Raw genomic sequence first — 14,898 nt, forward strand, 5'->3', positions numbered from 1 at the left:
AGAATGCAGATAACTCCCACACTACCCCAGAGCAGTGTGTATCCTCTCACATATAGCTAACCAAGCCCTGCAATTACATGAAATCAGTAAGCATTTGTTTTAGCCTCTTAAGGCCTCTTTCACACGAGTGTGACGGATTAGGTCCGGATGTGTTCAGGGTGCGTTCAGGGAAACTCGCACCATTTTGCAAGCAAATTCAGTCAGTTTTGTCTGAGATTGCGCTCAGTTGTTCATTTTTTTTCCGCGCTGGTGCGATGCGTTTTGGTACGTTTTTCACGCACGTCATAAAAAACTGAAGGTTTACAAACAACATCTCTTAGCAACCTTCAGTGAAAAACGCATTGCATCCGCACTTGCTTACGGATGCAATGCGTTTTTCACTGAAGCCCCATTCACTTCTATGGCGCCAGGGCTGAATAGGTCAGGATTCAGTGCGGGAGCTATGCGTTCACGTCACGCATTGCACCCGCGCGGAAAACTCACTTGTGTGAAAGAGGCATAATAGTCACCTGTCAGCTCTGCAGCTGCTCCCTCATTCTCCTCCACACTGACATGTAGGGGGGCTGCTTTATCTGCTCGTATCTCTGGTCTGGTACCAGAATGACAGCAATATGTTCAGTACAGGGGAAGATATCACTGATAGAAATGGGGATGCAGTGAATGCAGCTGAAAGTGAAAAATAAAAGCAGGTTTTACTTGTGATTATTCCCGACTCGATTTCTAACAGTCATTTCTTCTTGACTTTAGCTGTCATTCTGGTCTTGTATGAAAGCCTGGAATGTCAGCTTTCAAACAAGACCAGTTGCATGTGTCTATCTGCTACCATTCAGGAGAAAGCAGCATCTAAAGCAGCCCTCCCCCTTCCACTTTCTGCCCGACCCCAGGCACTCAGGGCTGTGCTCCTCCTCCCAGTGCTCTCCTGTCTCTCTTGTTTATATCAGAGACGGCTGCACATGACAACTTTGTGAGAAGATGCCTACTCAATGTGAAAGTGACACACATTTCTGGGTGTTATGATGTGAAACTGAAAAATATTAAATTATAAAGCACAAAAGCATTTATACAGCAGGGTGTACTATACTATTAGGGTATAAAAAATGAAACAGCAGTTACACTTTAAAAATTAGGGTAATCCGGTAAAAAAAAAAAAAAATACTCACCTCATCCATTTGGTCGCGGAGAGGATGTCGCAACCATCTTGATTAAAGACACCACACAAAATCTCTTACGGTGACGTGATGACGTCATCACGCTGGCTGGGCGCAGTGACGGCATCACTAATGACATCACCACCCCCGGCCAGCGCGGTGACGCACACATCATTCCGTGCAAGATTTCTCACGGTTTCTGAACTCAAGATGGCTACGACAGCCTCTTCGCGTCCAAATGGTTGAGGCAAGTAAGTTTTTTTTTTTTTTTTTTTTTTTTGGTTTTGTTTTTACCACCATTTCAGGAAAAATAGATTTGTCACCACAAAGCGCGAGGAAATTCGGCTTTGCTACGAATAAAATTTTTCCAGAAATTCCAATTGAATTCCACTTCGGATACTTTGATTCACTCAACACTAGTTACATGACATAAATATTTTTATAATCTCCGCCAATAAAATTGTGAAAGAATAAGAATATTTTCCTATTCTTGCACTATTTTACTGGCGGATATTATAAAATTGTGTTTTTGTGATGGGACATTGCATATTGCAGCCTGTTGTTTCTTTATTATAGTTGGTCGCCCCCGTGGGGCCTCAATATTATAATTTTTTTGAACATATGTTTTATTGTTTTCAAAAAGGAATGTTACATACATTCTATGAGTTTCATGTCTCATTATACAGTGTAAATAAACAGTATTTAACAATACTACATGAGATGTTTGTCCTCGTCATCCCCAACATAGGGATACCGGGGCAAAATTTATGAACATTACTATAAGGTAACATTGGGAAAGTAAGGAAAGGGGGACGAAAAGAAGGGGAGAGAACGGGAGGTGTGTGACAAGGAGTGATAAATACATTGGTACTTTACTTATCTATTAGGACTTTGTTGAATTTGGAATGAAGCCAGTAGTGCCATATAGTTTTAAAATTGGTTGTTTGCTAGATATAGAGGCATTGATCATTTCATATAAACAGTTGTTATTGACATCGTTTACAATTTCCATCAGTGGAGGAGGGTTTGGATTTTTCCAATAGTAGGCAATTTTCACTCTAGTAGCCACAATCACATGGGTGATAACTGTCCTGATAGTTGGGGGAAATAAATCTAGATCAACGGAGAGTAGGGCTTGAGCTATGGATAGTGAAATTGGGATATTACATATTTGTGTAAGAATAGCATTGACCGAGCTCCAGATCGGCTTAATCTTACTGCATTCCCGCCAAATATGTTCCATATCAGCTTTTTCCGCAGAACATCTCCAACAGACTTGGGATGATAGGGGGTACATCTTAGATAGTTTATAGGGTGTAAAGTACCATCTATAAAGTATTTTCCTAGAATTTTCAAGGTGATTTACACATTTAGAAGAGGCACTTATAATCGAGAAAGCAGTGTCCCATTGTTCTAAAGAAATATTCAAGTTTAATGTAGATTCCCATTTCCTCAATAGGGGGGTCAGTGGTGAGTCCGATCTCTCTGTCATAAGGTGATAACTGAGAGATAGGGCTTTGAGAGTAGTTAATGGGTTTCGTAACATTTTCATTATATCAGAGGTCGTGGGGAAATTCGCCCCAGATAAAAAATGTCTGACTTGTAAGTACTTGTAGAAGTCCATATGGGGAATTTTGAATCTCAAGGACAAGTCTGTGAAAGAGCTTAAAATATTGTTGGTGTAAAGTTGGCTCAGGTTCGTGATTCCTTAGTAAATCCAATTATGGATCTTTAGATTTGGGATACATTTCTCCACGACCTCTAGGGGAATGTCTGTTATGGAAATGTTAGCAAGGTTCAATTTGGTCGTCAATAGAGTCCAAACTTCAAGTGCAGCTTGGATTGTGGGTGGCATCTCTGGAGAGCGGGAGGATTTCATTAGTTAATTTGAGATGAAGAATATTTGGGGGTTATCTACACCCATTATATAGTTTTCGATTGTAATCCAATGTTTGTCGGGCCGGTTTAACCATGTATATCTCATTTGTTCTAAAATGCACGCCCTGTAGTATTTAATTATGGAGGGGAATCCTAGTCCCCCTTTGGGAATGGGTAGGCACATTACATCTGCTTGGATTCTTGATTTTCTATCTTGCCAAGTATACTTAATAAGCATTTTTTTGGATTTCTTTTACATTTTTTATGGGTATAGAGATTGGGAGGTTTCGAAACAGGTATAGAATTTGTGGTAAAATGAAAATTTTAATGGCTGATATTCTTCCCCTCCATGATATTTCGCAATTTCTCATCCTATTTAGTTCGTTTTTTCTTTTTTCCTTTTAAGTTGTTAAGGTTTACTGTTAGCAGATTAGAGAACGATGGGGGTTAGCTTAATTCCAAGGTAAGTGATGTGTTCAGAATTCCACTTAAAGGGGTACTTAGATTTCAACAAGATGAGATCTGAATCTTTTAGACCTAGGTTAAGGACTTGGGTTTTAGCTACGTTTAGGCTGTAGTATGAGATAGAGCTGAATGACTTTAATATTTGCATAACGGTGGGTAGGGATATTGTTGGGTTGGTTAGTGCCAGGATAGTATCATAAACCGATTTTGTGGTTTGTTTCCCCAATTTTTATACCTGAAATTAGTGTGTGGGCCCTTATGCTTTCTGCCAGGGGTTCAATCGCCAATGCAAAGATAATAGGTGACAGGGGGCACCCCTGTCTTGTTCCATTATTGATTTGTAGTTGGTTGGATAGCATTCCGTTTATAAGGACATTAGCTGACGGTTTGGAGTATAATGCACTTATCGCTTGGGTAATTTGTCCCCGTAGTCCAAATTTGGCTAGTACTGCCTTCAAATACCCCCAATGCACTCGATCGAATGCCTTCTCCGCGTCTAGGGACAGAAGCAAGGAAGGCAAATGAAAATAAATGAGGTTGATTATGCGTCTAGTGCTATCTAGGGTTTGTCTTGATTTAATAAAACCTACTTGATCATGGTGAATAAGATGGGTGACACATAAAGATAGTCTATTAGCTAGTAGCTTTGAGTATATTTTTAGGTCAGCGTTCAAAAGAGAGATCGGACAGAAATTTTCTGGAAGATCAAGAGGTTTGCCTGGCTTGGGTATAGCTACTATGGTAGCTTTGAGCATTTCTGGTGGTATATTTCCTGTGGACATTATATGGGAAAACGTCGATAAGAGGGAGGGAGATAAAATATTTCCAAATGTTTTGAAATATTCATTTGTTAATCCTTCAGGGCCTGGGGATTTATTATTTTTGGTTGATTGTTCTAACTGTTCTGGGGAAAGAGTGGGCAGTGAGATACCAGATATGAATGTATTGATCAGGTCTGGATTTGGTTGTGGTACTGATTTATTGTCTTTAAGGTTGTATAGATTAAAATAATAATTGGCAAAGGTATTAGCTATTTTTGGGGGTTAATTATCTTTTTCTTATTGGAGTTTAAAATATAATGTAATTTTTTTCTATTTATTGAGGATTTAACTTTGTTGGCCAATATCTTGCTTGCTCTGTTGCCTTGTGCATAAAATATCGCTTTTGATCTTCTTAAATTCTGTTCAAACCTATTTTGGTGGAGTTGGTAAAGTTCGTATCTTAGGTCTCTGAGTTGATTTATAACAGTTTGTGAAGGGTTTGTTTTGTCTTTCGATTCTAAGTTGGTTATTGCTGCGCATAGTTGTTCTGGACGCATACGGTTTTGCTTTTTTAGATAGGAGGAGATACGTATGAGGTGACCTCTTACAAAAGCCTTATGGGCGCACCAGATTGTAGTGGGTTGGACGTCTGGGGTGTAATTATGCTTAAAATATTCCACGAGTACTTCTTTGATTTGGGATTGAGTAGAAGGAAGAGACAGCTGATAATTGTTGGTCCTCCAAGGAGTATACGTGGGTTGATTGAAACGTTCTGAGATTTGACAAGATACCGGTGCATGATCGGACCATGTTATGGATCCTATATTAGAGGATGTGACTTTTTGTAAGGTCCATTTGTCCACTAATATCAAGTCAATTCTCGAGTATTGTTTGTGAGGGTGAGAATAAAAGGTATAATCACGCTCTGATGCGTGTAAAACTCTCCAGGCATCATATAGATCTTCTGACAATAGGTATTGTGCGAATTGGGAGGAGGGTTGAGAAGTGGTGTGGTTTGATTTATCTATTATTGATGATGGCGGTAAATTGAAATCCCCACATATGACCAGGGAACCTTGTTTAATGGATGAGGCAGTCGTTATTACTTCCTTGATAAATGCAAGTTGGTTTGTGTTCGGTGCATATAAGGAGACTAGTGTATATAGGGTATTATTAATGTTGCATACCACTATAACATATCTTCCTTCACTATCATTTATGCTCTGGATCAGATGAAAAGAGAGGGAGTCCTTAATAGCAATGACTACTCCTCTTTTCTTGTTCATTGCCGGTGATGCAAATAAATTGGAGAATTTTTTATGCTTGAGTCTATACATATCAGACTCATTCAAGTGGGTTTCTTGAATACAGACCACTTCACTTTTGAGGGAATTAACTTCCTTCCAAAGTAAAGATCTTTTAATAGGACTATTTAGTCCATTTACATTAATTGAAGAAATTTTTATGACCATCGCCAGTAACAAAGGAGTACAAAGTAACACTGTAAATAGCACAAAATGTAGCAGTGCAAGAGCAGGTACCTTAATCAAGATACTGCAATCGCTCTGTAGCCTAAAACCAAAAACAAAATACAATTTCACTTGTCACCTAGTGTTTAACAGTGGTGTTGCAATAGGAGGGAGGGAATAGGTATGAAGGAGATAAGGAATGGAGATTAGGAGGAATAAAGGGTTAGATCAAGTTAATCTGAACTAAATCACTTTATCTATAACAAGTAGAAACAATGAAGTCCGGTTCAAAGAGAACCAACTGGATACCAAAATTTATCCAGGTAATGACGGAGGCGGGATTAGTAGTGCAGGCGGGTTATCTCCGTAGAGAACCTGCGGTACAGAATGTAGAACATTTATAGCAGTCTAGTGACCCCTATATAATAGAAAGGATATGTCCTTTGAAGAGGGAAGGAGTATTCTTTCTTGCGGGGGAGAGGATTCGGGACCACTCTTTGGTCAGGGTAGGAGGTCTTTTCTTCTGGGGTGAGATGGTGTCCTCATCCACCGTAGCTAAGGACCATTTCTGGAGCAGCTTCATGGTGTCGCTTGGGGAGGAGATTGTATGTGTGATTCCGTTCTTGAAGATCAGGAGTTTTACCGGATAGCCCCATTTGTAAGGGATATTATGATCCCTGAGAATTTTAGTAGCGCTTGAAAATTCCCTGCGTCTTTTCAGGGTAATAGCAGAAAGGTCAGAGAATATAAGTATATTCTTGAATCGGTCAGGTAGGTCTTGTGTTGAATTTGCTGCTTTAAGGATTAGCTCTTTGAAGTGATAGAAGTGCAGCCTGGCGATAATATCTCTGGAAGCAGCGTTAGAAGCGCTTTTGGGTTTAGGGATCCTGTGCGCCCTATCAATTAGTAGATCTTTCTGTTCCGCTGTAGGTACTAAGGCGGCAAAGTAATCAGTGTGAAAGTCCTTAATAGTGTCAGGATCAACGGTTTCTGGAATTCCTCTAAATCTTAAGTTGTTGCGCCTTGAACGGTCTTCAAGGTCCGCTAGTTTGAGTTTCAAGGCAGATATTTCGTCCTCAGCATCGTTATGTGCGTCCACCAGCTGGTTGTGGGCGTTGGAGAATTCTTCCATCTTGTCTTCAATATGGGTTGTTCTTTCTCCAATATGAGTTATATCTTTTTGTAAAGCAGAAAGTGCTGTGGATATGTCCTTTTGTATAGAATGCCTTAGATCACCTAATAGGGACCTTAAAGTGGCCTCGGTAATTGGAGCAGAATGACCACTAGTAGCAGTGAGGAGAGGAGGTGAGTGTGACTCTTGTAACTCCTGGGGCAGATTCCCTGAAGCACATATAGCTGATGTGTCTTGCAGCATGTGCTTATATGTGGCAGTTAATGGGTCCTGCTGCCTTGTGGAGGATGAGTGGTTAACAGGAGAGGAGGAGGGTGAGTTAGTTGGAGGACTTCTACCTCCTACGATTCTAGTGCGCGCTGCAAGGAGCTCACCTCTATATCCTGCCTGCGGCGCCTCGTGGTGCAGAGAGCGGGCGCCATCTTGGATTTCTCCTGCGGCTCTGAAGGTCGCGATTTTGCTCGGCGGGCCCTCTTTTCTTTTTATGCGTCCCATCGTCAGATATATTTGGGAGGATCGGTGAGTCCCCCTGCTGTTTTGGGGTAAGTGAGGGCTCACTATCTTGCGTTTTGGGCCGCTTAAGTACCGCTGGTGAACGGAGCTAGTGCGACCGCTCAGCTCCACATCCGGACACGCCCCCCTATTTTTATATTTTTATTTTATTATAATTTACATTATTATTATACATTACATTATTATATTTTTATATTATTGCAGCCTGTTGTTTCTTTATTATAGTTGGTTACCCCTGTGAGGCCTCATTATTTTTGTGTTCCCATAGTTGTTATCTGTGGCATGTTTAGTTGTTTTTAGCATGTACGGTATTTTCCTTTTTCTGTACACAATAAAGATTTGTATATTTTAGCTACATATTGATGGTGTGCTGACTTTTTTCTGTATGTACCTTCTATTGTTTTTTGTTGCTATTTATGGTACATATTCTGTACCTGCTTTTTTCTAATTTAATGTGATATTTGACACACTGGTTTTATACTCTTTAACTGGCAATGTTTAGGGGTTACCGATTACTGGTAAATGTGGCTGTCACATTGTAACGATAGCAAATGGTTATAACTATGATGACCACACAGCTGGGGCTCCCAGACCACTGCTTAGAGATGATGATATAAGGCATCAAATGGGGTTCAAACTAGTTGCAATTCATTGTGAATGTACTAAAGGTAAATCAGCATATACTAACCAAAGTTTTTTTTTCTTCTCTTCAAAGGGAATGGCTTGCGTAGGCCGTACTAAAGAGTGCACTATTGTCCCATCAAATCATTATGGCCCTATCCCTGGTGTTCCTGTGGGTGCATTATGGAAATTTAGAGTTCAGGTACTTGCTTCATGGGCTACATTTTGCGGAGTGTAGTTCCTTTAATCTTTGTTCACTATATAGGCACAGGATAAAGATGTCTTAAACTTGACCTTATGCTATAAAATCTGTGCTTTTTTTATTATTTTATTTTCAGTTGAAGGTAACCATGGAATGTTAAAGGGAACCTGTCATGTGGATATTTCATTATAATCTAACTAATTATATGCAATCATTAACTACTAAAAAGTGCCTTAGATGTATTCACTTACTGGTGTGACAGATGGTTACCTCATAATATACACACAAAGATGCCACATGCCGCATGCTAATGAGCTGATATGAGTCCAGCGTGATGTCAGTGAGTCCAGCGTTTATTTAATTCAGAGCTATAGCCACTCCCCTGCCCACCTGCTGCTGATTCATATGGAAAATAACTGTCAATCAGCAGCAGGTAGGCGAGGAGAGTCAGGAGCTCATGAATATTCAGGACTCAGCATTATGAGCTGGAGCTTTTCAATACAAGATGTTGGGAGATTGACTGGGTCAATTAACCCCTTAAGGACTTAGGACGTACTGGTACGCCATGTTTCCCGAGTCCTTAAGGACCCATGACGTACCGGTACGTCCTGTATATTTCCGATCACCGCTTTGGCGGGTGGTGCCATCGGGTCCCCATGTGGCTGTAGGGGGGACCCGATGGCATGGAAGGCAGCGCGATGCCTAAGAAAGGAATCGCGCTGCCTTCCGGTGACGAGCCTGTGAGATCCAGCCCCCTGGATCTCACAGGCCGGAAGCTATATGAGTAATACTCACTGTATTACTCATACAGCCAATGCATTCCAATACAGAAGTATTGGAATGCATTGTAAAGTATTAGACCCCCAAAAGTTCAAGTCCCAAAGTGGGACAAAAAAGAAAGTGAAAAAAAAGTTGAAAAAATAAAGTTTTCCCCCCAAAAAATGAAAAGTTTCAAGTAAAAAAAAAAAGAAGTAATTTTCCCCAAATAAAGTTTAAAAAAATTTGTATACATATTGGGTATCGCCGCGTCCGTATCAACCGGCTCTATAAACATATCACATGACCTAACCCCTTCAGATAAACACCGTAAAAAATACTTTTTTTTGTCACCTTACATCACAAAAAGTACAACAGCAAGCGATCAAAAAGGCGTTTGCCCACCAAAATAGTACCAATCTAACCGTCACCTCATCCCGCAAAAAATGAGCCCCTACCAAAAAAATAAAAAAAACTATGGCTCAGAATATGGAGACACTAAAACATAATTTTTTTTGTTTTAACCACCTCAGCCCCCAGTGCTTAAACACCCTGAAAGACCAGGCCACTTTTTACACTTCTGACCTACACTACTTTCACCATTTATTGCTCGGTCATGCAACTTACCACCCAAATGAATTTTACCTCCTTTTCTTCTCACTAATAGAGCTTTCATTTGGTGGTATTTCATTGCTGCTGACATTTTTACTTTTTTTGTTATTAATCGAAATTTAACGATTTTTTTTGCAAAAAAATGACATTTTTCACTTTCAGTTGTAAAATTTTGCAAAAAAAATGACATCCATATATAAATTTTGCTCTAAATTTATTGTTCTACATGTCTTTGATAAAAAAAAAATGTTTGGGTAAAAAAAAAATGGTTTGGGTAAAAGTTATAGCGTTTACAAACTATGGTACAAAAATGTGAATTTCCGCTTTTTGAAGCAGCTCTGACTTTCTGAGCACCTGTCATGTTTCCTGAGGTTCTACAATGCCCAGACAGTACAAACACCCCACAAATGACCCCATTTCGGAAAGTAGACACCCTAAGGTATTCGCTGATGGGCATAGTGAGTTCATAGAACTTTTTATTTTTTGTCACAAGTTAGCGGAAAATGATGATTTTTTTTTTATTTTTATTTTTCTTACAAAGTCTCATATTCCACTAACTTGTGACAAAAAATAAAAACTTCCATGAACTCACTATGCCCATCACGAAATACCTTGGGGTCTCTTCTTTCCAAAATGGGGTCACTTGTGGGGTAGTTATACTGCCCTGGCATTCTAGGGGCCCAAATGTGTGGTAAGGAGTTTGAAATCAAATTCTGTAAAAACTGACCAGTGAAATCCGAAAGGTGCTCTTTGGAATGTGGGCCCCTTTGCCCACCTAGGCTGCAAAAAAGTGTCACACATCTGGTATCTCCGTACTCAGGAGAAGGTGGGGAATGTGTTTTGGGGTGTCATTTTACATATACCCATGCTGGGTGAGATAAATATCTTGGTCAAATGCCAACTTTGTATAAAAAAATGGGAAAAGTTGTCTTTTGCCAAGATATTTCTCTCACCCAGCATGGGTATATGTAAAAAGACACCCCAAAACACATTCCCCAACTTCTCCTGAATACGGAGATACCAGATGTGTGACACTTTTTTGCAGCCTAGGTGGGCAAAGGGGCCCATATTCCAAAGAGCACCTTTCGGATTTCACTCGTCATTTTTTACAGAATTTGATTTCAAACTCCTTACCACACATTTGGGCCCCTAGAATGCCAGGGCAGTATAACTACCCCACAAGTGACCCCATTTTGGAAAGAAGAGACCCCAAGGTATTCGCTGATGGGCATAGTGAGTTCATGGAAGTTTTTATTTTTTGTCACAAGTTAGTGGAATATGAGACTTTGTATGAAAAAAAAAAAAATATAAAAAAAATCATCATTTTCCACTAACTTGTGACAAAAAATAAAAAATTCTAGGAACTCGCCATGCCCCTCACGGAATACCTTGGGGTGTCTTCTTTCCAAAATGGGGTCACTTGTGGGGTAGTTATACTGCCCTGGCATTTTCCAGGGGCCCTAATGTGTGGTAAGTAGGTAAATGACCAGTGAAATCCAAAAGGTGCTCTTTGGAATATGGGCCCCTTTGCCCACCTAGGCTGCAAAAAAGTGCCACACATGTGGTATCTCCGTACTCAGGAGAAGTTGGGGAATGTGTTTTGGGGTGTCTTTTTACATATACCCATGCTGGGTGAGAGAAATATCTTGGCAAAAGACAACTTTTCCCATTTTTTTATACAAAGTTGGCATTTGACCAAGATATTTATCTCACCCAGCATGGGTATATGTAAAATGACACCCCAAAACACATTCCCCACCTTCTCCTGAGTACGGAGATACCAGATGTGTGACACTTTTTTGCAGCCTAGGTGGGCAAAGGGGCCCATATTCCAAAGAGCACCTTTCGGATTTCACTCGTCATTTTTTACAGAATTTGATTTCAAACTCCTTACCACACATTTGGGCCCCTAAAATACCAGGGCATTATACCTACCCCACAAGTGACCCCATTTTGGAAAGAATAGACCCCAAGGTATTCGCTGATGGGCATAGTGAGTTCATGGAAGTTTTTATTTTTTGTCACAAGTTAGTGGAATATGAGACTTTGTATGAAAAAAAAAAAAAAAAAAAAAAAATCATCATTTTCCACTAACTTGTGACAAAAAAAAAAAAATTCTAGGAACTCGCCATGCCCCTCACGGAATACCTTGGGGTGTCTTCTTTCCAAAATGGGGTCACTTGTGGGGTAGTTATACTGCCCTGGCATTTTCCAGGGGCCCTAATGTGTGGTAAGTAGGTAAATGACCAGTGAAATCCGAAAGGTGCTCTTTGGAATATGGGCCCCTTTGCCCACCTAGGCTGCAAAAAAGTGTCACACATCTGGTATCTCCGTACTCGGGAGAAGTTGGGGAATGTGTTTTGGGGTGTCTTTTTACATATACCCATGCTGGGTGAGAGAAATATCTTGGCAAAAGACAACTTTTCCCATTTTTTTATACAAAGTTGGCATTTGACCAAGATATTTATCTCACCGAGCATGGGTATATGTAAAATGACACCCCAAAACACATTCCCCAACTTCTCCTGAGTACGGCGATACCAGATGTGTGACACTTTTTTGCAGCCTAGATGCGCAAAGGGGCCCAAATTCCTTTTAGGAGGGCATTTTTAGACATTTGGATACCAGACTTCTTCTCACGCTTTGGGGCCCCTAGAATGCCAGGGCAGTATAAATACCACACATGTGACCCCATTTTGGAAAGAAGACACCCCAAGGTATTCAATGAGGGGCATGGCGAGTTCATAGAAATTTTTTTTTTTTGGCACAAGTTAGCGGAAATTGATATTTTTTATTTTTTTCTCACAAAGTCTCCCGTTCCGCTAACTTGGGACAAAAATTTCAATCTTTCATGGACTCAATATGCCCCTCACGGAATACCTGGGGTGTCTTCTTTCCGAAATGGGGTCACATGTGGGGTATTTATACTGCCCTGGCATTCTAGGGGCCCTAAAGCGTGAGAAGAAGTCTGGAATATAAATGTCTAAAAAATTTTACGCATTTGGATTCCGTGAGGGGTATGGTGAGTTCATGTGACATTTAATTTTTTGTCACAAGTTAGTGGAATATGAGACTTTGTAAGAAAAAAAAATAATAATTCCGCTAACTTGGGCCAAAAAAATGTCTGAATGGAGCCTTACAGGGGGGTGATCAATGACAGGGGGGTGATCAATGACAGGGGGGTTGATCAATGACAGGGGGGTGATCAATGACAGGGGGGTGATCAATGACAGGGGGGGTGATCAATGACAGGGGGGGTGATCAATGACAGGGGGGGTGATCAATGACAGGGGTGGTGATCAATGACAGGGGTGGTGATCAATGACAGGGGGGTGATCAGGGAGTCTATATGGGGTGATAACCACAGTCATTTATCACGCCCGTGTAAGGCTTCATTCAGACGTCCGGATGCGTTTTGCGGATCCGATCCATCTATCAGTGGATCCGTAAAAATCATGCGGACGTCTGAATGGAGCTTTACAGGGGGGTGATCAATGACAGGGGGGTAATCAATGACAGGGGGGTGATCAGGGAGTCTATATGGGGTGATCACCACAGTCATTGATCCTGCCCCTGTAAGGCTTCATTCAGACGTCCGGATGCGTTTTGCGGATCCGATCCATCTATCAGTGGATCCGTAAAAATCATGCGGACGTCTGAATGGAGCTTTACAGGGGGGTAATCAATGACAGGGGGGTGATCAGGGAGTCTATATGGGGTGATAACCACAGTCATTGATCATGCCCCTGTAAGGCTTCATTCAGACGTCCGGATGCGTTTTGCGGATCCGATCCATCTATCAGTGGATCCGTAAAAATCATGCGGACGTCTGAATGGAGCTTTACAGGGGGGTGATCAATGACAGGGGGGTAATCAATGACAGGGGGGTGATCAGGGAGTCTATATGGGGTGATCACCACAGTCATTGATCATGCCCCTGTAAGGCTTCATTCAGACGTCCGGATGCGTTTTGCGGATCCGATCCATCTATCAGTGGATCCGTAAAAATCATGCGGACATCTGAATGGAGCTTTACAGGGGGTTGATCAATGACAGGGGGGTAATCAATGACAGGGGGGTGATCAGGGAGTCTATATGGGGTGATCAGGGGTGATTAGGGGTGATCAGGGGCTAATAAGGGGTTAATAAGTGACGGGGGGGGGGTGTAGTGTAGTGTAGTGGTGCTTGGTGGGACTTTACTGAGCTACCTGTGTCCTCTGGTGGTCGATCCAAACAAATGGGACCACCAGAGGACCAGGTAGCAGGTATATTAGACGCTGTTATCAAAACAGCGTCTAATATACCTGTTAGGGGTTAAAAAAAACACATCTCCAGCCTGCCAGCGAACGATCGCCGCTGGCAGGCTGGAGATCAACTCTCTTACCTTCCGTTCCTGTGAGCGCGCGCGCCTGTGTGCGCGCGTTCACAGGAAATCTCGCGTCTCGCGAGAGGACGCGCCGGCGCGTCCAGGAGGAATGAATCAACCACCTCCAGGACGCGTCTGTGCGTACAGCGGTCCGGAGGTGGTTAAAAAAGCTGTTATTGTGTAAAACTTACATAAATAAAAAAAAAAGTATACATATTTGGTATCACTGCGTTCGTATCGACCGGCTTTATAAAAATATCACATGACCTAACCCCTCAGATGAACACCGTAAAAAATAAATAAAATTTGTCACCTTACATCACAAAAAGTGTAATAGCAAGCGATCAAAAAGTCATATGCACCCCAAAATAGTGCCAATCAAACCGTCATCTCATCCCGCAAAAAATGAGACCCTACCTAAGATAATCGCCCAAAAGCTGAAAAAAGTATGGCTCTCAGAATATGGAGACACTAAAACATAATTTTTTTTTTGTTTCAAAAATGATATTATATAAAACTTACAAAAATAAAAAAAAAGTATACATATTAGGTATCGTCGCATCCGTGACAACCTGGTCTATAAAAATATCACATGTTCTAACCTGTCAGATGAATGTTGTAAATAACAAAAAATAAAAACGGTGCCAAAAAAGCTATTTCTTATTATCTTGCCTCACAAAAAGTGTAATATAGAGCAACCAAAAATCATATGTACCCTAAACTAGTACCAACAATACTGCCACCCTATCCCATAGTTTCTAAAATGGGGCCACTTTTTTGGAGTTTCTACTCTAGGGGAGCATCAGGGGGGGGGCTTCAAATGGGACATGGTGTCAAAAAAAACAGTCCAGCAAAACCTGCCTTCCAAAAACCGTATGGCATTCCTTTCCTTCTGCGCCCTGCCGTGTGCCCGTACAGCGGTTTACGACCACATATGGGGTGTTTCTGTAAACTACAGAATCTGGGCCATAAATA

At 41.2% G+C, this 14,898-nt stretch overlaps 1 protein-coding gene across 2 annotated transcripts in view; it reads left to right on the plus strand.

Moving 5' to 3' along the window:
• The window catches only part of UHRF2 (ubiquitin like with PHD and ring finger domains 2), a 130,850-nt gene that overhangs the window by 83,297 nt on the left and 32,655 nt on the right, over positions 1-14,898 (plus strand). The window contains exon 8 of one of the 2 annotated variants that reach the window (XM_040417149.1): positions 8,082-8,184. In XM_040417149.1, coding sequence (XP_040273083.1) covers positions 8,082-8,184 — 103 coding nt within the window. Of the gene's footprint in view, positions 1-8,081; positions 8,190-14,898 lie in introns of both variants that reach the window. The other variant, XM_040417147.1, reaches the window with a different exon arrangement.

This window comes from Bufo bufo, chromosome 2 (genome assembly GCF_905171765.1).
Source record: "Bufo bufo chromosome 2, aBufBuf1.1, whole genome shotgun sequence".
Classification (NCBI taxonomy): domain Eukaryota; kingdom Metazoa; phylum Chordata; class Amphibia; order Anura; family Bufonidae; genus Bufo; species Bufo bufo.